Source organism: Bombina bombina, chromosome 2 (assembly GCF_027579735.1).
Source record: "Bombina bombina isolate aBomBom1 chromosome 2, aBomBom1.pri, whole genome shotgun sequence".
NCBI lineage: Eukaryota > Metazoa > Chordata > Amphibia > Anura > Bombinatoridae > Bombina > Bombina bombina.
Genome location: NC_069500.1, coordinates 544,412,241 through 544,437,791, shown reverse-complemented (window position 1 = coordinate 544,437,791; position 25,551 = coordinate 544,412,241). Strand labels below are relative to the sequence as shown.

Genomic DNA, 25,551 nt, shown 5'->3' with positions numbered 1-25,551 from the left:
AAACCGAGCAAACGGGATGATGTCCATTGCTGCTACTATCAGCCCGATTACCTCCTTGCACTGAGCCACTGATGGCCGAGGAGTTGACCAAAGAGCTGGACAAGTATCAAAAATCTTTGATTTCCTGACTTCTGTCAGAAAAATCTTTATTAATAAGAAATCTATTACGGTTCCGAAGAAAGTTACCCTTGTATTTGGGACTAAGGAACTCTTTTCCAATTTTACCTCCCATCCGTGAGATCGCAGGAAGGATAACAAGATTTCCCTGTGGGATCTTACTTGTTGTAAAGATGGCGCCCAGATAGGGTGCCACTGCAATGCCCCTTCTGAAGCACCGCCAACAGCGATCCCAGAACCTTTGAGAAAATTTTGGGAGCTGTGCAAGACCAAAGGGAAGAGCCACGAATTGGAAGTTTTTGTCTAGAAAGGCAAACCCTTAGGAACTTGTGATGATCCCTGTGAATGGGAACATGCAAGTACGTGTCCTTTAAAACCACAGTTGTCATAAATTGACCCTCTTGGACTAAAGGGAGAATGGAATGAAAGTTTCCATTTTGAATGACGGTACTCTGAGGAATTTGTTTAGACTCTTGAGATCTAAAATAGGCCTGAAGATTCCCTCTTTTATGGGAACCACAAACACATTGGAATAAAATCCCAGACCCTGTTCCTGAATCGGAACAGGAAATATCACTAACAGGTCGGAGAGGTCCCCTACACAGTGTAAGAACACGTTACTACTTATCTGGCTCCAGATAATCTTGAAAGTCGAAACCTCCCTCCCGGAGGAAGAAGTAGAAGGATTCCCTTGAATTTCAAAAGGAATGAAAAAATGAATCTTAACCATAAAGTTCTGCTAGCCAATATGGTAAGCCTGAAGTCTTAGCTCCCCGCTTAATACCTAAAGGGAAGAATCTATAAGAAAACATAATTTATGTAAGAACTTACCTGATAAATTAATTTCTTTCATATTAGCAAGAGTCCATGAGCTAGTGACGTATGGGATATACATTCCTACCAGGAGGGGCAAAGTTTCCCAAACCTCAAAATGCCTATAAATACACCCCTCACCACACCCACAAATCGGTTTAACGAATAGCCAAGAAGTGGGGTGATAAGAAAAAAGTGCGAAAGCATAAAAAATAAGGAATTGGAATAATTGTGCTTTATACAAAAAAATCATAACCACCACAAAAAAGGGTGGGCCTCATGGACTCTTGCTAATATGAAAGAAATGAATTTATCAGGTAAGTTCTTACATAAATTATGTTTTCTTTCATGTAATTAGCAAGAGTCCATGAGCTAGTGACGTATGGGATAATGACTACCCAAGATGTGGATCTTTCACGCAAGAGTCACTAGAGAGGGAGGGATAAAATAAAGACAGCCAATTCCGCTGAAAAAAATCCACACACAAAACAAAGTTTAAATCTTATAATGAAAAAAACTGAAATTATAAGCAGAAGAATCAAACTGAAACAGCTGCCTGAAGTACTTTTCTACCAAAAACTGCTTCAGAAGAAGAAAACACATCAAAATGGTAGAATTTAGTAAAAGTATGCAAAGAAGACCAAGTGGCTGCTTTGCAAATCTGATCAACCGAAGCTTCATTCCTAAACGCCCAGGAAGTAGAAACTGACCTAGTAGAATGAGCTGTAATCCTTTGAGGCGGAGTTTTACCCGACTCGACATAAGCATGATGAATCAAAGATTTTAACCAAGATGCCAAAGAAAAGGCAGAAGCTCTCTGACCTTTCCTAGAACCGGAAAAGATGACAAATAGACTAGAAGTCTTTCGGAAATCCTTAGTAGCTTCAACATAATATTTCAAAGCTCTAACTACATCCAAAGAATGCAACGACTTCTCCTTAGAATTGTTAGGATTAGGACACAATGAAGGAACCACAATTTCTCTACTAATGTTGTTAGAATTCACAACCTTAGGTAAAAATTTAAAAAAAGTTCGCAACACCGCCTTATCCTGATGAAAAATCAGAAAAGGAGACTCACAAGAAAGAGCAGATAATTCAGAAACTCTTCTAGTAGAAGAGATGGCCAAAAGAAACAAAACTTTCCAAGAAAGTAATTTAATGTCCAGCGAATGCATAGGTTCAAACGGAGGAGCTTGAAGAGCCCCCAGAATCAAATTCAAACTCCAAGGAGGAGAAATTGACTTAATAACAGGTTTTATATGAGCCAAAGCTTGTACAAAACAATGAATATCAGGAAGACTAGCAATCTTTCTGTGAAAAAGAACAGAAAGAGCAGAGATTTGTCCTTTCAAGGAACTTGCAGACAAACCTTTATCCAAACCATCCTGAAGAAACTGTAAAATTCTAGGAATTCTAAAAGAATGCCAAGAAAAATGATGAGAAAAACACCAAGAAATGTAAATCTTCCAGACTTGATAATATATCTTCCTAGATACAGTTTTACGAGCCTGTAACATAGTATTAATCACAGAGTCAGAGAAACCTCTATGACTGAGAATCAAGCGTTCAATCTCCATACCTTCAAATTTAAGGATTTAAGATCCTGATGGAAAAAAGGACCTTGCGATAGAAGGTCTGGTCTTAACGGAAGAGTCCACGGTTGGCAAGTGGCCATCCGGACAAGATCCGCATACCAAAACCTGTGAGGCCATGCTGGAGCCACCAGCAGAACAAACGAGCACTCCTTTAGAATCTTGGAAATCACTCTTGGAAGAAGAACTAGAGGCGGAAAGATATAGGCAGGATGATACTTCCAAGGAAGTGACAATGCATCCACTGCCTCCGCTTGAGGATCCCTGGATCTGGACAGATACCTGGGAAGCTTCTTGTTTAGATGAGAAGCCATCAGATCTATGTATGGAAGTTCCCACATTTGAACAATCTGAAGAAATACCTCTGGGTGAAGAGACCATTCGCCCGGATGTAACGTTTGGCGACTGAGATAATCCGCTTCCCAATTGTCTATACCTGGGATATGAACCGCAGAAATTAGACAGGAGCTGGATTCCGCCCATACCAGTATTCGAGATACTTCTTTCATAGCCAGAGGACTGTGAGTCCCTCCTTGATGATTGACATATGCCACGGTTGTGACATTGTCCGTCTGAAAACAAATGAACGACTCTCTCTTTAGAAGAGGCCATGACTGAAGAGCTCTGAAAATTGCACGGAGTTCAAAAATGTTGATTGGTAATCTCACCTCCTGAGAATCCCAAACCCCTTGTGCTGTCAGAGACCCCCAAACAGATCCCCAACCTGTCAGACTTGCATCTGTTGAAATCACAGTCCAGGTCGGAAGAACAAAAGAAGCCCCCTGAACTAAACGATGGTGATCTGTCCACCACGTCAGAGAGTGTCGTACAATCGGTTTTAAAGATATTAATTGAGATATCTTTGTATAATCCCTGCACCACTGGTTCAGCATACAGAGCTGAAGAGGTCGCATGTGAAAACGAGCAAAGGGGATCGCGTCCGATGCAGCAGTCATAAGACCTAGAATTTCCATGCATAAGGCTACCGAAGGGAATGATTGAGACTGAAGGTTTCGACAAGCTGAAACCAATTTTAGACGTCTCTTGTCTGTCAGAGACAGAGTCATGGACACTGAATCTATCTGGAAACCTAAAAAGGTTACCCTTGTCTGAGGAATCAATTAACTTTTTGGGAAATTGATCCTCCAACCATGTTCTTGAAGAAACAATACAAGTCGATTCGTATGAGATTCTGCTATATGTGAAGACTGAGCAAGTACCAAGATATCGTCTAAATAAGGAAATACCACAATACCCAGTTCTCTGATTACAGAGAGAAGGGCACCGAGAACATTTGTAAAAATTCTTGGAGCTGTTGCTAGGCCAAACGGCAGAGCCACAAACTGGTAATGCTTGTCTAGGAAAGAGAATCTCAGAAACTGATAGTGATCTGGATGAATCGGAATATGCAGATATGCATCCTGTAAATCTATTGTGGACATATAATGCCCTTGCTGAACAAAAGGCAGAATAGTCCTTATAGTTACCATTTTGAATGTTGGTATCCGTACATAATGATTCAATATTTTTAAATCCAGAACTGGTCTGAAGGAATTCTCCTTCTTTGGTACAATGAAAAGATTTGAGTAAAACCCCAGCCCCTGTTCCAGAACTGGAACTGGCATAATTACTCCAGTCAACTCTAGATCTGAAACACATTTCAGAAATGCTTGAGCCTTCACTTGATTTACTGGGACACGGGAAAGAAAAAAATCTTCTTGCAGGAGGCCTTATCTTGAAGCCTATTCTGTACCCTTGTGAAACAATGTTCTGAATCCAAAGATAGTGAATCGAATTGATCCAAATTTCTTAGAAAAATCGTAATCTGCCCCCTACCAGCTGAGCTGGAATGAGGGCCGCACCTTCATGTTGACTTGGGAGCTGGCTTTGGCTTTCTAAAAGGCTTGGATTTATTCCAGACTGGAGATGGTTTCCAAACTGATACTGCTCCTGTAGAGGAAGGATCAGGCTTTTGTTCCTTATTGTGACGAAAGGAACGAAAACGATTAGTAGACCTAAATTTACCTTTAGATTTTTTATCCTGTGGTAAAAAAGTTCCTTTCCCCCCAGTAACAGTTGAAATAATAGAATCCAACTGTGAACCAAATAATTTATTACCCTGGAAGGAAAAGGAAAGCAAAGTTGACTTAGAAGACATATCAGCATTCCAAGTTTTAAGCCATAAAGCTCTTCTAGCTAAAATAGCTAGAGACATATACCTGACATCAACCCTAATGATATCAAAGATGGCATCACAAATAAAATTATTAGCATGTTGAAGAAGATTAACAATGCTATGAGAATTATGATCTGTTACTTGTTGCGCTAAAGCTTCCAACCAAAAAGTTGAAGCTGCAGCAACATCCGCTAAAGATATAGCAGGTCTAAGAAGATTACCTGAACATAAATAAGCTTTTCTTAGAAAGGATTAAATTTTCCTATCTAAAGGATCCTTAAAGGAAGTACTATCTGCCGTAGGAATAGTAGTACGTTTAGCAAGAGTCGAGATAGCCCCATCAACCTTAGGGATTTTGTCCCAAAACTCTAATCTGTCAGATGGCACAGGATATAATTGCTTAAAACGTTTAGGAGTGAATGAATTACCCAAATTATTCCATTCCCTGGAAATTACTTCAGAAATAGCATCAGGGACAGGAAAAACTTCTGGAATAACTACAGGAGATTTAAAAACCTTATTTAAACGTTTAGATTTAGTATCAAGAGGACCAGAGTCCTCTATCTCTAATGCAATTAAGACTTCTTTAAGTAAAGAACGAATAAATTCCATTTTGAATAAATATGAAGATTTATCAGCATCAACCTCTGAAACTGAATCCTCTGAACCAGAGGAAACATTATCAGAATCAGAATGATGATGTTCATTTAAAAATTCATCTGAAAAATGAGAAGTTTTAAAAGACCTTTTACGCTTACTAGAAGGAGGAATAACAGACATAGCCTTCTTAATGGATTTAGAAACAAAATCTCTTATGTTAACAGGAACACTCTGAGTATTAGATGTTGATGGAACAACAACAGGTAATGTTACATTACTAAAGGAAATATCTGCATTAACAAGTTTGTCATGACATTCATTACAAACAACAGCTGGAGGAACAGATCCCACAAGTTTACAGCAAATACTTTGGTAGATCCAACATCAGGAAGCGATTTTACAGAAGTATCTTCTGATTCAGGGTCAATCTGAGACATCTTGCAATATGTAATAGAAAAAACAACATATAAAGCAAAATTGATCAAATTCCTTAAATGACAGTTTCAGGAATGGGAAAAAATGCCAGTGAACAAGCTTCTAGCAACCAGAAGCAAATAAACAATGAGACTTAAATAATGTGGAGACAATAATGACGCCCATATTTTTTAGCGCCAAAAAAGACGCCCACATTATTTGGCGCCTAAATGCTTTTAGCGCCAAAAATGACGCCACATCCGGTAACGCCGACACTTTTGGCGCAAAAACGTCAAAAAATGATGCAACTTCCGGTGACAAGAACGACGCCTGAAATAACAAAGAATTTTTTGCGCCAAAAAAGTCAGCGCCAAAAATGACGCAATAAAAATAACTATACTGTAAAAACCTAATCACTGAAGGGGGCGCTCAAGATGCAGTATAATCATTAATCTAGAACAAAAGTATATATGATGGGGCAATGTTAAGCTATCATAGATGAGTATATACACAATAAAGGCAGAAAACAGTAAATTCTTAGATACTGTAGTGAAAATACACTTGCAATTGTGAAAAATTAGACAGTCCTTTATATGTTCTTCAAAGGATAACGAATGCTGTAGCGGCTGCCTCCTCCTCACTGGATGGTCCAGGTGGTACTATATAAGATAAAACAGAATGGAGGGGCGCCTCATGTGTGGTATCATCTATTAATTAACGAGTCACAGAACTATTGCCAAATGGGTACTCACAAATTTGGAGAGCACACTTATGTGCTGGTAGGGGCGGGCTGCAGAATTAGAAAGGTGTGACAGCTCACCCACTTGAAGGCGCTCTTGGCGTAAGATGGTGGTGCTATAAGGGAGACAAGAAATACGGGCACCACATGTGCAGACTATTAATGGTACAACCACAACAGATTCCTTAATGTGGAGGGTACTCACATATTCCCAGAGCACACCAATGTGCTTGTAGAAGCAGGCTGCAGATTGGTAGAGGTGTGGCAGCTCACCCAAACTCTAGGTATCTTGATATTTGTATGATAATGTGTTCCCTCAGGTGCTGGGCTGGTCTCTCATAGGTGAACAATGGCAGATGGTGGGTAGAAATGAATCCGCTCAAAGGATAAAAGATATATCCAAATTTATTTTAAAAAGCATAAAAGTTTAAAAACAACAGCACAATGATTGCTGATGAGAGTGTATAACAGGGTGTCCAATAATCACCCAATCATGCAACGCGTTTCACGGTTCACAGACCGTTTCATCAGGCATAAAAAATCATAATAAATCATGCTACCCTTCACTGCCTTATATACCTCACTAATGAACAGAACAAAACACCTCTTTTTGCTGGAGAATGATTGATGTGGTACACCTGTGTGGGTTAGTCCAAATCACTGGCCTAGAGGTGAAAAATCCTTCTTGACTCTGTAAACACTCACCTATGTTTGCATTTATTAATCTATTCTCTGCAGTACAATTATCTGGTGGAATAAACTTCATAACTAATTATTGTTATTAAAAAGCTCCAAACTGGTGAACATGTAAATAGGTTCCCTTACTGGGATAGATGATCCCTCCCACCCCTTTTATTTTACACATTTGAGGTGGTATAACCCTTCCAAAGATATTTTGGGAGTCTGTATTTGACAACACTATGATTGATGTGGTACACCTGTGTGGGTTAGTCCAAATCACTGGCCTAGAGGTGAAAAATCCCTCTTGACTCTGTAAACACTCACCTATGTTTGCATTTATTAATCTATTCTCTGCAGTACAATTATCTGGTGGAATAAACTTCATAACTAATCATTGTTATTAAAAAGCTCCAAACTGGTGAACATGTAAATAGGTTCCCTTACTGGGATAGATGATCCCTTATCTTACGCAATAAAATCCCTTATCCCTTTATCTTACGCAATAAAAATAAGCATTTTCAGCCCCCGCGAGCCTAACAGCCCACAGGGAACACAGTAAAATTTTAAGGTAAGAAAAAAATTGATTATTCAAATGCATTATCCCAAATAATGAAACTGACTGTCTGAAATAAGGAATATTGAACATCCTGAATCAAGTCAAATAAATGTTTAAACACAAATATTTAGAACTTTATATAAAGTGCCCAACCATAGCTTAGTGTCACAAAAATAAGACTTACTTACCCCAGGACACTCATCTACATGTAGTAGAAAGCCAAACCAGTACTGAAACGAGAATCAGTAGAGGTAATGGTATATATAAGAGTATATCGTCGATCTGAAAAGGGAGGTAAGAGATGAATCTCTACGACCGATAACAGAGAACCTATGAAATAGACCCCGTAGAAGGAGATCATTGAATTCAAATAGGCAATACTCTCTTCACATCCCTCTGACATTCACTGCACGCTGAGAGGAAAACCGGGCTCCAACCTGCTGCGGATCGCATATCAACGTAGAATCTAGCACAAACTTACTTCACCACCTCCACAGGAGGCAAAGTTTGTAAAACTGATTTGTGGGTGTGGTGAGGGGTGTATTTATAGGCATTTTGAGGTTTGGGAAACTTTGCCCCTCCTGGTAGGAATGTATATCCCATACGTCACTAGCTCATGGACTCTTGCTAATTACATGAAAGAAATGAGTTTACCAACTTAAGGGCCTTTATCTTATCCTGGATTTCTTCAAGGGGAGTGTCTGTCCGAATAGAACCAGACAACGTATAAACCAGTATGCTGCCGCATTGGTGACAGTAGCATACAAACCATAGGTTGCCATCTTGAGCAACCCCTCTAACCTCTTATCCATAGGATCCTTAAAGGAACAACTATCCTCTATGGACATAGTAGGTCTCCTGGCTAGCATGGAAATTGTCCTTTCCACCTTGGGTACCGTCTGCCAAGACTCCTTGAAAGAGTCTGCTATGGGTAAACATCTCTTCCAAATATAGGAGATGGAGAAAAAAGGGATACCCGTTCTCTCCCATTCCTTAGCAATGATCTTGGAAGTTCGATATGGTACATCATAAGATTAACATCGACCGTGGTGTTTTGGTGGTGGTCCCGAGTAGCTAAAACCTCCTTAAGTAACAGACGAAGGTGTACTAGCTTAAACCTGAAAGATACTACTTCAGTATCAGCAGGAGGAATTATACAGTCAGAATCTGAGATTTCACCCTCATATGCTACCTAATTATCCTCTTTCTCAGGCTTCTGGGAGGGGACCTCAGATAGCAACAACTGCGACAGAAACCTTGCTCACTGAATGTTTAGTTTTCCTCTTGCGCTTTCCCTGCAGCATGGGACAAGCCGACAATGCACCCGAGACCGCATAGTACATGAGGGAAGCGATGTCTTGCAAGGTAACTCCAGGAGGAGTCGTGGAGGAAGCGCAGGGCACTGGTTGAATAAACGCCAAGTTTTGGGACACTTGAGGAGAAGGCTGCGGCATATATTGAACATTGTCAGAATGCTCCTGAACAGTATCCGAGACAATGTTGGCTCAGAAAAGGGTTTATCCCTGAAATAAAAACATACACAAGCACTATAAAGATATAAAACACATATCTGAAGTGTCTGTGGGTGAGAACTTAGGCTCTAGTGATTATCAGTCTGTATGGTTTAATAATTAGGCGCAGGTACTGTGCAATCATACTAAAGGTTTGGATTTTAGAATGGAAATACCTTAAAGGGGCAGCAACGTCAAAATTAAAAAAAATAATTAGCTAGAGCGTGATATTTTAAACAACTTTCAAAATTATTTCTATTATCAATTATTATTATTATACTTTATTTATGAAGCGCTAACAAATTCCGCAGCGCTGTCCATGGGTACAATTCATTTAAATAAAACAATTATATCAAACAAAATTTTACAAAAACATACAGGAGGAATTTTGGGCCCTATTCTCATGGGAACTTACAATCTAAAATTGTGCTTAGTTCACTTGGTATACTTTTGTGAAGAGTAATTCTAAGTGAGTTTAGGAACATGCACATGTGTCTAGTCATCTGGCAACAGTGTTTGCAACAATGTTTACAGTAATATTCTTTAAAGTTGCAAACACAGCTGCCAAAGACTGCTACAGAGACGTGTATGCTCCTAAGCTTCTATCAGCCTACCAGGTTTAGTCTTCAACACAGGATACCACAATAAGTACATTTTATATTGGAATTAAATAGGAACGTTGTTTAAAATTGCATACTCTATCTTAAGCATGAAAGTTTAATTTTACTTTACCTATAATGATGTAAAGGGTGATTACAGGACTGCAAGAACAGTGGGAGTATTTAAAAAAACATAATTTATGCTTACCTGATAAATTTATTTCTCTTGTAGTGTATCCAGTCCACGGATCATCCATTACTTGTGGGATATTCTCCTTCCCAACAGGAAGTTGCAAGAGGATTACCCACAGCAGAGCTGCTATATAGCTCCTCCCCTCACTGCCATATCCAGTCATTCGACCAAAACAAGCCGAGAAAGGAGAAACTATAGGGTGCAGTGGTGACTGTAGTTTAATTAAAAATTAGACCTGCCTGAAAAGGACAGGGCGGGCCGTGGACTGGATACACTACAAGAGAAATAAATTTATCAGGTAAGCATAAATTATGTTTTCTCTTGTTAAGTGTATCCAGTCCACGGATCATCCATTACTTGTGGGATACCAATACCAAAGCTAAAGTACACGGATGATGGGAGGGACAAGGCAGGAACTTAAACGGAAGGAACCACTGCCTGTAGAACCTTTCTCCCAAAAACAGCCTCCGAAGAAGAAGCAAAAGTATCAAATTTGTAAAATTTGGAAAAAGTATGAAGGGAAGACCAAGTTGCAGCCTTGCAAATCTGTTCAACAGAGGCCTCATTTTTAAAGGCCCCGGTGGAAGCCACAGCTCTAGTAGAATGAGCTGTAATCCTTTCAGGAGGCTGCTGTCCAGCAGTCTCATAGGCTAAACGGATTATACTCCGAAGCCAAAAAGAAAGAGGGGTTGCCGAGGCCTTCTGACCTCTCCTCTGTCCAGAGTAAACAACAAACAGGTTAGATGTTTGGCGAAAATCTTTAGTAGCCTGTAAGTAAAACTTCAAGGCACGGACTACGTCTAGATTATGCAAAAGACGTTCCTTCTTTGAAGAAGGATTAGGACATAATGATGGAACAACAATATCTTGATTGATATTCTTGTTAGAAACCACCTTAGGTAAAAACCCAGGTTTTGTACGCAGAACAACTTTATCTGAATGAAAGATCAGATAAGGAGAATCACAATGTAAGGCAGATAACTCCGAGACTCTTCGAGCCGAGGAAATAGCCATCAGAAAAAGAACTTTCCATGAAAGAAGTTTGATATCAATAGAATGAAGGGGTTCAAACGGAACCCCTTGAAGAACTTTAAGAACCAAGTTTAAGCTCCATGGAGGAGCAACAGGTTTAAACACAGGCTTAATTCTAACTAAAGCCTGACAAAATGCCTGAACGTCTGGAACTTCTGCCAGACGCTTGTGTAAAAGAATAGACAGAGCAGAAATCTGTCCCTTTAAAGAACTAGCTGATAATCCTTTGTCCAAACCCTCTTGGAGGAAGGACAATATCCTAGGAATCCTAACCCTACTCCATGAGTAATTCTTGGATTCACCCCAATGAAGATATTTACGCCATATCTTGTGGTAAATTTTCCTGGTGACAGGCTTTCGTGCCTGGATTAAGGTATCAATTACTGACTCGGAGAAGCCACGCTTTGATAGGATCAAGAGTTCAATCTCCATGCAGTCAGTCTCAGAGAAAGTAGATTCGGATGATTGAAAGGACCTTGTATTAGAAGGTCTTGTCTCAGAGGCAGAGTCCATGGTGGAAAGGATGACATGTCCACTAGGTCTGCATACCAGGTCCTGCGTGGCCACGCAGGCGCTATCAATATCACCAATGCTCTTTCCTGTTTGATTTTGGCAATCAGACGAGGGAGCAGAGGAAACGGTGGAAACACATAAGCCAGGTTAAAGAACCAAGGCGCTGCTAGAGCATCTGTTAGTGCCGCTTCTGGGTCCCTGGACCTGGATCCGTAACAAGGAAGCTTGGCGTTCTGGCGAGACGCCATGAGATCCAATTCTGGTTTGCCCCAAGGAGAACCAATTGAGCAAACACCTCCGGATGGATTTCCCATTCCCCCGGATGAAAAGTCTGACGACTTAGAAAATCCGCCTCCCAGTTCTCTACACCTGGGATATGGATCGCTGACAGGTGGCAAGAGTGAGTCTCTGCCCAGCGAATTATCTTGGAGACTTCTGACATCGCTAGGGAACTCCTGGTTCCCCCTTGATGGTTGATGTAAGCCACAGTCGTGATGTTGTCCGACTGAAATCTGATGAACCTCAGTGTTGCTAGCTAAGGCCAAGCCAGTAGAGCATTGAATATTGCTCTTAACTCCAGAATATTTATTGGGAGGAGTTTCTCTATGAACCCTGAGCCTTCCCTTCAGGGAGTTCCAGACTGCACCCCAACCTAGAAGGCTGGCATCTGTTGTTACAATTGTCCAATCTGGTCTGCGAAAGGTCATACCCTTGGACAGATGGGCCCGAGATAACCACTAGAGAAGAGAATCTCTGGTTTCCTGATCCAGATTTAGTAGAGGGGACAAATCTGTGTAATCCCCATTCCACTGACTGAGCATGCATAATTGCAGCGGTCTGAGATGCAGGCGCGCGAATGGCACTATGTCCATCGCCGCTACCATTAAGCCGATTACTTCCATGCACTGAGCCACCGTGGGGCGCGGAATGGAGTGAAGAACATGGCAAGCATTTAGAAGTTTTGATAACCTGGACTCCGTCAGGTAAATTTTCATTTCTACAGAATCTATTAGAGTCCCTAGTAAGGAAACCCTCGTGAGAGGAGATAGAGAACTCTTTTCTTCGTTCACTTTCCACCCATGCGACCTCAGGAATGCCAGAACTATCTCTGTATGAGATTTGGCAATTTGAAAGCTTGACGCCTGTATCAGGATATCGTCCAGGTAAGGAGCCACCGCTATGCCTCGCGGTCTTAGGACTGCCAGAAGTGTGCCCAGAACCTTTGTAAAAATTCTTGGGGCTGTAGCCAACCCGAATGGAAGAGCTACAAATTGGTAATGCCTGTCTAGAAAGGCAAACCTCAGGAACTGATGATGATTCTTGTGAATCGGAATGTGAAGGTAGGCATCCTTTAAGTCCACTGTGGTCATGTACTGACCCTCTTGGATCATGGGTAAAATGGTTCGAATAGTTTCCATCTTGAATGACGGAACTCTGAGGAATTTGTTTAGGATCTTTAAATCCAAAATTGGTCTGAAGGTTCCCTCTTTTTTGGGAACCACAAACAGATTTGAATAAAACCCCTGTCCTTGTTCCGTCCGCGGAACTGGATGGATCACTCCCATTACAAGGAGATCTTGTACGCAGCTTAGGAATGCCTCTTTCTTTATCTGGTTTGCAGATAATCTTGAAAGGTGAAATCTCCCTTGTGAAGGAGAAGCTTTGAAGTCCAGAAGATATCCCTGAGATATGATCTCCAACGCCCAGGGATCCTGAACATCTCTTGCCCACGCCTGGGCGGAGAGAGAGAGTCTGCCCCCTACTAGATCCGTTGTCGGATAGGGGGCCGCTCCTTCATGCTGTCTTAGAGGCAGCAGCAGGCTTTCTGGCCTGCTTGCCCTTGTTCCAGGACTGGTTAGGTTTCCAGGCCTGCTTGGATTGAGCAAAAGTTCTCTCTTGTTTTGAAGAAGAGGAAGTTGATGCTGCACCTGCCTTGAAATTTCGAAAGGCACGAAAATTAGACTGTTTGGCCTTTGATTTGGCCCTGTCCTGAGGAAGGGTATGACCCTTACCTCCAGTAAAGTCCGCAATAATTTCTTTCAAACCAGGCCCAAATAAGGTCTGCCCCTTGAAAGGAATGTTGAGTAATTTAGACTTTGAAGTCACATCAGCTGACCAGGATTTGAGCCATAGCGCCCTACGCGCCTGGATGGCGAATCCAGAATTCTTAGCCGTTAGTTTAGTTAAATGAACAATGGCATCAGAAACAAATGAGTTAGCTAGCTTAAGAGTTCTAAGCTTGTCAACAATTTCAGTCAATGGAGCTGTATGGATGGCCTCTTCCAGGGCCTCAAACCAGAATGCCGCCGCAGCAGTGACAGGCGCAATGCATGCAAGGGGCTGTAAAATAAAACCTTGTTAAATAAACATTTTCTTAAGGTAACCCTCTAATTTTTTATCCATTGGATCTGAAAAAGCACAACTGCCCTCAACCGGGATAGTGGTACGCTTTGCTAAAGTAGAAACTGCTCCCTCCACCTTAGGGACAGTCTGCCATAAGTCCCGTGTAGTGGCATCTATTGGAAACATTTTTCTAAATATAGGAGGTGGGGAAAAGGGCACACCGGGCCTATCCCACTCCTTACTAATAATTTCTGTAAGCCATTTAGGTATTGGAAAAACATCAGTACTCACCGGCACTGCATAGGATTTATCCAGCCTACACAATTTCTCTGGCACTGCAATTGTGTCACAGTCATTCAGAGCAGCTAATACCTCCCCAAGCAATACACGGAGGTTCTCAAGCTTAAATTTAAAAATCTCTGAATCAGGTCTCCCCGATTCAGAGACGTCACCCACAGACTGAAGCTCTCCGTCCTCAGGTTCTGCATATTGTGACGCAGTATCAGACATGGCTCTTACAGCATCTACGCACTCTGTATCTCGTCTAACCCCAGAACTATTGCGCTTGCCTCTCAATTCAGGCAATCTGGATAATACCTCTGACAGGGTATTATTCATGATTGCAGCCATGTCCTGCAAAGTAATCGCTATGGGCGTCCCTGATGTACTTGGCGCCATATTAGCGTGCGTCCCTTGAACGGGAGGCGAAGGGTCCGACACGTGGGGAGAGTTAGTCAGCATAACTTCCCCCTCGACAGACCCCTCTGGTGACCATTCTTTTATAGATAAAGACTGATCTTTACTGTTTAAGGTGAAATCAATACATTTAGTACACATTCTCCTATGGGGCTCCACCATGGCTTTTAAAAATGTCTGTTTCAGACATGTTTGTACAGACTAGCAATGAGACTAGCAAGCTTGGAAAACACTTTAAAGCAAGTTAACAAGCAATATAAAAAAAACGTTACTGTGCCTTTAAGAGAAACAAATTTTGACAAAATTGGAAATAACAGTGAAAAAAGGCAGTTACACTAACAAAATTTTTACAGTGTATGCAACAAGTCAGCAGAGCATTGCACCCACTTGCAAATGGATGATTAACCCCTTAATAACAAAAACAGAATAATAAATGACAAAAACGTTTTTTAAACACAGTCACAACTGCCACAGTCTACTGTGATTGTTACCCTCCTCAAACACGACTTTGAAGCCTTTTGAGCCCTTCAGAGATGTCCTGTATCATGCAGAGGGAAGCTGAATGTCTCTGTCAGTATTTTTATCTGCACAGAAAAGCACTAAAATAGGCCCTTCCCACTCATATTGCAACAGTGGAAAGCCTGTTACTAGGCAAAAATCAAGCCAGCCATGTGGAAAAAAACTAGGCCCCAATAAGTTTTGTCACCAAACATATATAAAAATGATTAACATGCCAGGAAACGTTTTATATTACACTTTTATGAGAGTATGTATCTCTGTTAATAAGCCCGATACCAGTCGCTATCACTGCATTTAAGGCTTAACTTACATTAATCCGGTATCAGCAGCATTTTTCTAGCAAATTCCATCCCTACAAATTTGTTAACTGCACATACCTTATTACAGGAAAACCTGCACGCTATTCCCCCTCTGAAGTTACCTCACTCCTCAGAATATGTGAGAACAGCAATGGATCTTAGTTACTTCTGCTAAGATCATAGAAATCACAGGCAGATTCTTCTTCTAATGCTGCCTGAGATGAAACAGTACACTCCGGTACCATTTAAAAATAACAAACTTTCGATTGAAGTTAAAAAACTAACTATAATACACCACTCTCCTCTTACTACGTCCATCTTTGTTGAGAGTTGCAAGAGAATGACTGGATATGCAGTGAGGGGAGGAGCTATATAGCAGCTCTGCTGTGGGTGATCCTCTTGCAACTTCCTGTTGGGAAGGAGAATATCCCACAAGTAATGGATGATCCGTGGACTGGATACACTTAAAAAGAGAAAACACTATTTTAAATGCAACTACACATTTAAAAGAGAAGTAGCATATGCACTAAAGCCAAAAAAGGCAGTCTATCGACATACTGGCTCAGAAGAAGAAAGGGAAAATGCAGATTAAAACCAAGAAAAAAAAATCAGTTAATCAGAAAGGCTAAAGCTCATGCAGAAGAGAAAAATATAATTTATGCTTACCTGATAAATTCATTTCTCCTGTAGTGTAGTCAGTCCACGGGTCATCCATTACTTATGGGATTATATCTCCTCCCCAACAGGAAGTGCAAGAGGATCACCCAAGCAGAGCTGCTATATAGCTCCTCCCCTCTACGTCATATCCAGTCATTCGACCAAAACCATACGAGAAAGGAGAAACTATAGGGTGCAGTGGTGACTGGAGTTTAATTAAAATTTAGACCTGCCGTAAAAAACAGGGCTGGCCGTGGACTGACTACACTACAGGAGAAATGAATTTATCAGGTAAGCATAAATTATATTTTCTCCTGTTAAGTGTAGTCAGTCCACGGGTCATCCATTACTTATGGGATACCAATACCAAAGCTAAAAGTACACGGATGACGGGAGGGACAGGCAGGATCTTTACACGGAAGGAACCACTGCCTGTAGAACCTTTCTCCCAAAAACAGCCTCCGAAGAAGCAAAAGTGTCAAATTTGTAAAATTTTTAAAAAGTGTGAAGTGAAGACCAAGTTGCAGCCTTGCAAATCTGTTCAACAGAGGCCTCATTCTTAAAGGCCCAAGTGGAAGCCACAGCTCTAGTAGAATGAGCTGTAATCCTTTCAGGAGGCTGCTGTCCAGCAGTCTCATAGGCTAAACGTATTATGCTACGAAGCCAAAAAGAGAGAGAGGTAGCCGAAGCTTTTTGACCTCTCCTCCGTCCAGAATAAACGACAAACAGGGAAGAAGTTTGACGAAAATCTTTAGTTGCCTGCAAATAAAATTTCAGGGCACGGACGACGTCCAGATTGTGCAAAAGTCGTTCCTTCTTTGAAGAAGGGTTAGGGCACAATGATGCAACAACAATCTCTTGATTGATATTCTTGTTAGTGACTACCTTAGGTAAGAACCCAGGTTTAGTACGCAGAACTACCTTGTCTGAATGAAAAATCAGATAAGGAGAATCACAATGTAAGGCCGATAACTCAGAGACTCTTCGAGCCGGGGAAATAGCCTTTAAAAACAGAACTTTCCAAGATAACAGCTTGATATCGATGGAATGAAGGGGTTCAAACGGAACACCTTGCAGAACGTTAAGAACTAAGTTTAAGCTCCACGGCGGAGCAACAGTCTTAAACACAGGCTTAATCCTAGTCAAAGCCTGACAAAAAGCCTGAACGTCTGAACTTCTGCCAGACGTTTGTGTAAAAGGATAGACAGAGCTGAAATCTGTCCCTTTAACGAACTAGCAGATAAACCCTTTTCTAAACCTTCTTGTAGAAAAGACAATATCCTAGGAATCCTAACCTTACTCCATGAGTAACTCTTGGATTCGCACCAATATAAGTATTTACGCCATATTTTATGGTAAATTTTCCTGGTAACAGGTTTCCTAGCCTGTATTAAGGTATCAATCACTGACTCCGAGAATCCACGCTTTGATAGAATCAAGCGTTCAATCTCCATGCAGTCAGCCTCAGAGAAATTAGATTTGGATGTTTGAAAGGACCCTGAATCAGAAGGTCCTGTCTCAGAGGCAGAGACCATGGTGGACAGGACGACATGTCCACTAGATCTGCATACCAGGTCCTGCGTGGCCACGCAGGCGCTATTAGAATCACTGATGCTCTCTCCTGTTTGATCCTGGCAATCAATCGAGGAAGCATCGGGAAAGCTGGAAACACATAAGCCATGTTGAAGACCCAAGGTGCTGTCAGAGCATCTATCAGTACCGCTCCCGGGTCCCTGGACCTGGATCCGTAACAAGGAAGCTTGGCGTTCTGGCGAGACACCATGAGATCCAGATCTGGTTTGCCCCAAAGATGAAGCAGTTGGGAAACACCTCCGGATGAAGTTCCCACTGCCCCGGATGAAAGGTCTGGCGACTTAGAAAATCCGCCTCCCAGTTCTCCACGCCTGGGATGTGGATCGCTGACAGGTGGCAAGAGTGAGACTCTGCCCAGCGAATTATCTTTGAGACTTCCGTCATCGCTAGGGAACTCCTTGTTCCTCCTTGATGGTTGATGTAAGCCACAGTCGTGATGTTGTCCGACTGAAACCTGATGAACCTCAGAGTTGCTAACTGAGGCCAAGCCAGAAGAGCATTGAAAATTGATCTTAATTCCAGAATGTTTATTGGAAGGAGTCTCTCCTCCTGAGTCCATGATCCCTGAGCCTTCAGGGAATTCCAGACTGCGCCCCAACCTAGAAGGCTGGCGTCCGTTGTTACAATCGTCCAATCTGGCCTGCGGAAGGGCATCCCCTTGGACAGATGTGGCCGAGAAAGCCACCATAGAAGAGAATCTCTGGTCTCTTGATCCAGATTTAGCAGAGGGGACAAATCTGAGTAATCCCCATTCCACTGACTTAGCATGCACAATTGCAGCGGTCTGAGATGCAGGCGCGCAAATGGTACTATGTCCATTGCCGCTACCATTAAGCCGATTACCTCCATGCACTGAGCCACTGACGGGTGTTGAATGGAATGAAGGACACGGCAAGTGTCCAAGATTGGTCTGAAGGTTCCCTCTTTTTTGGGAACCACAAACAGATTTGAATAGAATCCTTGCCCGTGTTCCGATAGCAGAACTGGGTGGATCACTCCCATTAGTAAGAGGTCTTGTAAAAAAGCGTAGAAACGCCTCTTTCTTTATCTGGTTTGCTGATAACCTTGAAAGATGAAATCTCCCTTGTGGAGGAGAAGCTTTGAAGTTCAGAAGATATCCCTGAGATATGATCTCCAACGCCCAGGGATCCTGGACATCTCTTGCCCAAGCCTGGGCGAAGAGAGAAAGTCTGCCCCCCACTAGATCCGTTTCCGGATCGGGGGCCCTCACTTCATGCTGTCTTAAGGGGCAGCAGCAGATTTTCTGGCCTGCTTGCCCTTGTTCCAGGACTGGTTAGGTTTCCAGCCCTGTCTGTAGCGAGCAACAGTTCCTTCCTGTCTTGGAGCGGAGGAAGTTGATGCTGCTCCTGCCTTGAAGTTACGAAAGGCACGAAAATTAGACTGTTTAGCCTTTGGTTTGGCCCTGTCTTGAGGCAGGGCATGGCCCTTACCTCCAGTAATGTCAGCGATAATTTCTTTCAAGCCGGGCCCGAATAATGTCTGCCCTTTGAAAGGAATATTAAGCAATTTAGATTTAGAAGTCACATCAGCTGACCAGGATTTAAGCCACAGCGCTCTACGCGCTTGAATGGCGAATCCGGAGTTCTTAGCCGTAAGTTTGGTTAAGTGTACTATGGCATCAGAAATAAATGAATTAGCTAGCTTAAGGGCTTTAAGCTTGTTCATAATCTCATCCAATGGAGCTGTGCAAAGGGTCTCTTCCAGAGACTCAAACCAGAATGCCGCCGCCGCAGCAGTGACAGGCGCGATGCATGCAAGGGGTTGTAATATAAAACCTTGCTGAACAAACATTTTCTTAAGGTAACCCTCTAACTTTTTATCCATTGGATCTGAAAAAGCACAGCTATCCTCCACCGGGATAGTGGTGCGCTTAGCCAGAGTAGAAACTGCTCCCTCCACCTTAGGGACCGTCTGCCATAGGTCCCGTGTGGTGGCGTCTATTGGAAACATTTTTCTAAATATAGGAGGGGGTGAAAAGGGCACACCGGGTCTATCCCACTCCTTGTTAACAATTTCTGTAAGCCTTTTAGGTATAGGAAAAACGTCAGTACACGCCGGTACCGCAAAATATTTATCCAGCCTACATACTTTCTCTGGAATTGCAACCGTGTTACAATCATTCAGAGCCGCTAATACCTCCCCTAGTAATACACGGAGGTTCTCAAGCTTAAATTTAAAATTTGAAATGTCTGAATCCAGTTTACTTGGATCAGATCCGTCACCCACAGAATGAAGCTCTCCGTCCTCATGTTCTGCAAATTGTGACGCAGTATCAGACATGGCTCTATTATTATCAGCGCACTCTGGTCTTACCCCAGAGTGATCGCGTTTACCTCTTAATTCTGGCAATTTAGATAGTACTTCAGTCATAACATTAGCCATGTCTTGCAAAGTGATTTGTATGGGCCGCCCTGATGTACTTGGCGCCACAATATCACGCACCTCCTGAGCGGGAGGCGAAGGTACTGACACGTGAGGAGAGTTAGTCGGCATAACTTCCCCCTCGTTGTCTGGTGATATTTTTTTAACATATAAAGTTTGACTTTTATTCAAAGTAACATCTATACATTGAGTGCACAAATTTCTATTGGGCTCCACATTGGCCTTTAAACATAATGAACAAACAGATTCATTTGTGTCAGACATGTTTAAACAGACTAGCAATAACACTAGCAAGCTTGGAAAAAAACTTTAAAATAAATTTACAAGCTATATAAAAAACGCTACTGCGCTTTTAAGAAAACATAAAAATGTGACACCGTTGAATTAACAAAGAACCAAATATGTTAAAGCAACCAAATTTTAACAGAAAATGTATAAAGTTAGCAGATAATTGCACCCACCAGCAAAAGGATGATTAACCCCTTAATACCCAAAACGGATAACAGTTGAAATAATAAACGTTTTTATGACAGTCAAACACACTGTCACAGGTCTGCTGTGACTGATTACCTCCCTCAAAACTAGTTTTGGAGACCCCTGGGCTCTGTAGAGACGTCCTGGATCATGGAGGAAGAAATAGGAAGACTGTGACTAAATTTTTACTGCGCAATAAAGCGCTAAAATAGGCCTCTCCCACTCATATTACAACAGTGGGGAAGCTCAGTAAACTGTTTTTATTCAGAAAAAAACGACAGCCATGTGGTAAAAATCATGCCCATAAAGTTTTATCACCAAGTACCTCAGAAAAAACGATTAACATGCCAGTAAACGTTTTAAAAATTGAAAATTATGAAGTGTTATTAATAAGCCTGCTGCTAGTCGCTTTCACTGCAGTGCAGGCTCAAATATTATTTTAATATTGACAGTATTTTCTTAGTGAAATTCCATTCCCCAGAAATACCTCAGAGTATACATACATACATATCAGCCTGATACCAGTCGCTACTACTGCATTTAAGGCTGCACTTACATTACATCGGTATTAGCAGTATTTTCTCAGTCAATTCCATTCCTTACAAAATAATTTACTGCACATACCTCCTTGCAGGTGGGCCCTGCATGCTATCCCCTGTTCTGAAGTTACCTCACTCCTCAGAATGGCCGAGAACAGCAAGTGGATCTTAGTTACGACCGCTAAGATCATAGACAAACTCAGGTAGATTCTTCTTCTAATGCTGCCTGAGAACAAACAACACACTCCGGTGCCGTTTAAAATAACAAACTTTTGATTGAAGAAATAAAAACTAAGTTTAACACACCACAGTCCTCTCACACGTCCTATCTTTAGTTAGGTGCAAGAGAATGACTGGCTATGACGTAGAGGGGAGGAGCTATATAGCAGCTCTGCTTGGGTGATCCTCTTGCACTTCCTGTTGGGGAGGAGATATAATCCCATAAGTAATGGATGACCCGTGGACTGACTACACTTAACAGGAGAAATAGCACAATCAGAAAACATGGTGACAGCATTTTCCTTAGATATATATATATATATATATATCAAAATTGTCTAAATCGTTACTTTTGTGTCTTCGCAATAGATTGTGAAGATAGTGAAAATCTATTAAGGGATGTTACTTAAATTATAATGAGGTAGTACTTCTCTTTTTTACAGATGAAGAGATTCTACAAAAAGGAGCATGGCTAAAGGCATAAATTCTTACCAAGGCTGGGATCCAAATCCATACCAAGCCAGTTGAAACATTTGAAAACCAAGACCAAGGAGGACAGTATTCTTGTTTCCTATCGACCGCATAAGGATACTGAGGAATACAGTCTGTAAAAGAAGAACAATAAGTTAGTAAGCATTTTCTCAACTTGCTGTACTTGAAAGCTTACAAGCACATAATTGTGGGACAGCTTTCCAATATTTATGAAAAAAAACAAGAAAAACAAAAACTAGACAGGAGGACAGGAAAGTAGGCAAACCTACACCAAGACAACTGTGCAAAATCCGGGATGGTTGGGGAGGTTTGATCCATCCGAAAACACTTTCTTTTTAAAGATTTACTTCCTGTTAACACAATATGGCAATTTTCAGGCTCCTTTCAAATCCGTCAATCCATTTGAGTTTGCCAGAGAAAATGTTGAATTTAACTTGTGTGGCTTTTGGCTTTCTTTTCTATGGCACACCAACCCATTAAGAACTTTTGACATGACACAGAAGATAAGCACCTTACATACAGGCTACAACTGGAACATCAACTTTTCTTACAAGCAGCTTGCGTAACCACACAAAGAGAGGTCAAAGCTGTGGAAATAATTTAATCCAAATATATTGTTTATTTTTCTGTGGGCAATATAGCCATCTGCATAGTACTATAGTAAGTTACAAAAACAAGTCGGCCTTTATCAAATTCTCAAAACTACTTAAACAATTAACTTTAATAATTTTCAGTATTATAGTGATTACATATATAACACATTTGCAGCTACAGCATATCTATATCGACTAGAAGCCTTATGACTAAACAAACAAATAATAAGCAATTCAAATCTTTGGTTGGCAGTAACACATTCCAGTGATAGGGACTTAAACAGACCTAAAGAAAAAGCAATATGCAGCTAATTTTTGTTTTTTTCTAAAAAAAAAAAAAAAAAAAAAATCCCAAATAAGACTTATTTTAATTCTATTTTTAATACCATTTAAAGGGACAGTTCACCCACAAAATGTCTCCTATTTAAATTGTCCCACTGATTCATTTTACCTGCTGGAGTGTATTAAATTGTTTACAAGTAGCTCCTTTACCCCTATTTCGGCCTTTGAAATAGCTGATTTAGCTTGTGGTATCCCTACCTATACTGAAAGTTTTGATACTGGAGTCTCAGCTATTGAATAGCCTAAGTTAGGGGTGGACAGACTTTTGTAAGGCAAGGACTACCTCTAATGTTATTCCAAGTGACATGGTCACTTAACTTTAAAAACAATAAAAAAAAAACAAAAAAAAACAAAAAAAAAAAACACCAGTCTTGATAATAATTAAAATAATGTATTTATTCAAAAAAACACAAAGAATAGTTGAGCACACACTGTATTTTTGACACAAATAGGACCTGCTAGCTGAAAATTTAATTTTTGCCACAAATAGGACTTGCTGGCTGAAAATTGTATTTTTGCCACAAATAGGATACAGCTTTAAAAATCAGCCGCGCTCTTTAACAAATACAGCCATACTCTATCTTTACGTCACGCTGGGACCGTCAAGCAACCTTATCTGCGTACCGTGCCTGCGTATGATAAGTAGTCTTATCAAGACGGCTCGAGACTCATTCTACAAAGTAATTTTATTGGCTGGACGCCATGTCAGGTTGATTAGGGGGCAGGTCCTGTAACCAAAGCTGGGGCAGTGAGTTCAGCTACACGCCCCGTCAAGCATGCTAAAGTACAGTGCCCATACCGCTGTCATAGACTCAGAGTCATAGCCAATTTCAAAAGTCTGCATAAGAGAAATATTTCTCACACATCTATGTGGCAAGGCTCTTCACTCAGAATCTAGATTCTGAGTGAAGAGCCTTGCGGCCGTAGATGTGTGAGAAATCTTTCTCTTATTATGCAGACTTTTGAAATCTTACAGGTGGTCACCTCAAAATTCACTTGTGGTCCACTGGTAGACCGCGATCTACGTCTTGCCCACCCCTGGCCTAAGTAAACAAAGCCAGCAGAAGAAATTACACTCCCAGTGGGGTGCAGGATAGTTAAGTAATAAAATGATAATTTTCCATTGTTCTCTGTAAGTATTGATTTGGTTTTCCAGACAAAGTGTGTGTACACAAAGTGATAACATAATGAGATCTGATATTACCTGAAGCTCAACCCCATTGTAATAGGCTGTGGTTTAAAAGCACAAAACCAGCTACTTCATATACACAAATAAACCTGAAAATGCAATTTCTCATACATTTTATACTCTGCAGCAGGTATAACAAGTTATTGAAAATACATTCATATAAAAACTATTTTACAGTGCACTGTCCCTTTAACTATTTCTATGAGTGGATTTCTTTGTTCTATCTACAAGAAGATATTGCAACAGCTATAACATTTTTGTTTGATTTTATTTATTTTTTTAGGAAGGTTTCTGTGCTCAGTTTTTTTTTTTTAAGCTGGTACCTTTTATACGAGTAGTCTACAGTAGTTGTCCCTATCAGCCAGTGAAAAATAGTACAGCAGTATGAATGGTGCACAGACAGATTTACTGCTAGTTTTAACAGAAATGTTAACCTTTAATTAAATGCAAAATATATTTTCAAATGTAGAGCTGCTAATCTTTCATATGCATGATTAAAACAAAAATAATAATATAAGTGACAGTAATAATGCTCAAAAGAGAAAAAATTTACTTTTCTAAAGAAAAAAGCTAAAAATACCAATCCGGACGATAAAGAAAGCACATTGAAGACACTGATCAATAAAAAGTTGAATATAGATATAAAACGTACCTGAGCTATAATAGACAAAATACCAACAACTGCAATGAATGCAGCAATGCTACTTGGAGTAAAGCATATGACCTGCAAACAAAAATACAATAAAATCATGTTAAACTTGATAATACCAGGCTAAGCTTAAAGGCACAAGACATAACTTTCAACAGTGTATTTAAATCATTGCAGTGAACTGTACTAACAGGTCTTTATTCCCTTTAAAATCATGTTTAATAAAAAATAAATAAAATAAAAAAAACAGAATTTAAGTTTACCTGATAAATTACTTTCTCCAACGGTGTGTCCGGTCCACGGCGTCATCCTTACTTGTGGGATATTCTCTTCCCCAACAGGAAATGGCAAAGAGCCCAGCAAAGCTGGTCACATGATCCCTCCTAGGCTCCGCCTTCCCCAGTCATTCGACCGACGTAAAGGAGGAAAATTTGCATAGGAGAAACCATATGATACCGTGGTGACTGTAGTTAAAGAAAATAAATTATCAGACCTGATTAAAAAACCAGGGCGGGCCGTGGACCGGACACACCGTTGGAGAAAGTAATTTATCAGGTAAACATAAATTCTGTTTTCTCCAACATAGGTGTGTCCGGTCCACGGCGTCATCCTTACTTGTGGGAACCAATACCAAAGCTTTAGGACACGGATGAAGGGAGGGAGCAAATCAGGTCACCTAGATGGAAGGCACCACGGCTTGCAAAACCTTTCTCCCAAAAATAGCCTCAGAAGAAGCAAAAGTATCAAACTTGTAAAATTTAGTAAAAGTGTGCAGTGAAGACCAAGTCGCTGCCTTACATATCTGATCAACAGAAGCCTCGTTCTTGAAGGCCCATGTGGAAGCCACAGCCCTAGTGGAATGAGCTGTGATTCTGTCAGGAGGCTGCCGTCCGGCAGTCTCGTAAGCCAATCTGATGATGCTTTTAATCCAAAAAGAGAGAGAGGTAGAAGTTGCTTTTTGACCTCTCCTTTTACCAGAATAAACAACAAACAAGGAAGATGTTTG

At 41.0% G+C, this 25,551-nt stretch overlaps 1 protein-coding gene across 1 annotated transcript in view; it reads right to left on the bottom strand.

The window, feature by feature from the left end:
- Nucleotides 1–25,551, bottom strand: part of LOC128647173 (hippocampus abundant transcript 1 protein) — a 250,063-nt gene that overhangs the window by 74,221 nt on the left and 150,291 nt on the right. The window contains exons 7-8 of the mRNA XM_053699958.1: nucleotides 24,549–24,620; nucleotides 21,773–21,885 (exon numbers count right to left, since the gene is read on the bottom strand). Of these exons, the coding sequence (XP_053555933.1) occupies nucleotides 21,773–21,885; nucleotides 24,549–24,620 (185 nt within the window). The remainder of the gene's footprint in view (nucleotides 1–21,772; nucleotides 21,886–24,548; nucleotides 24,621–25,551) is intronic.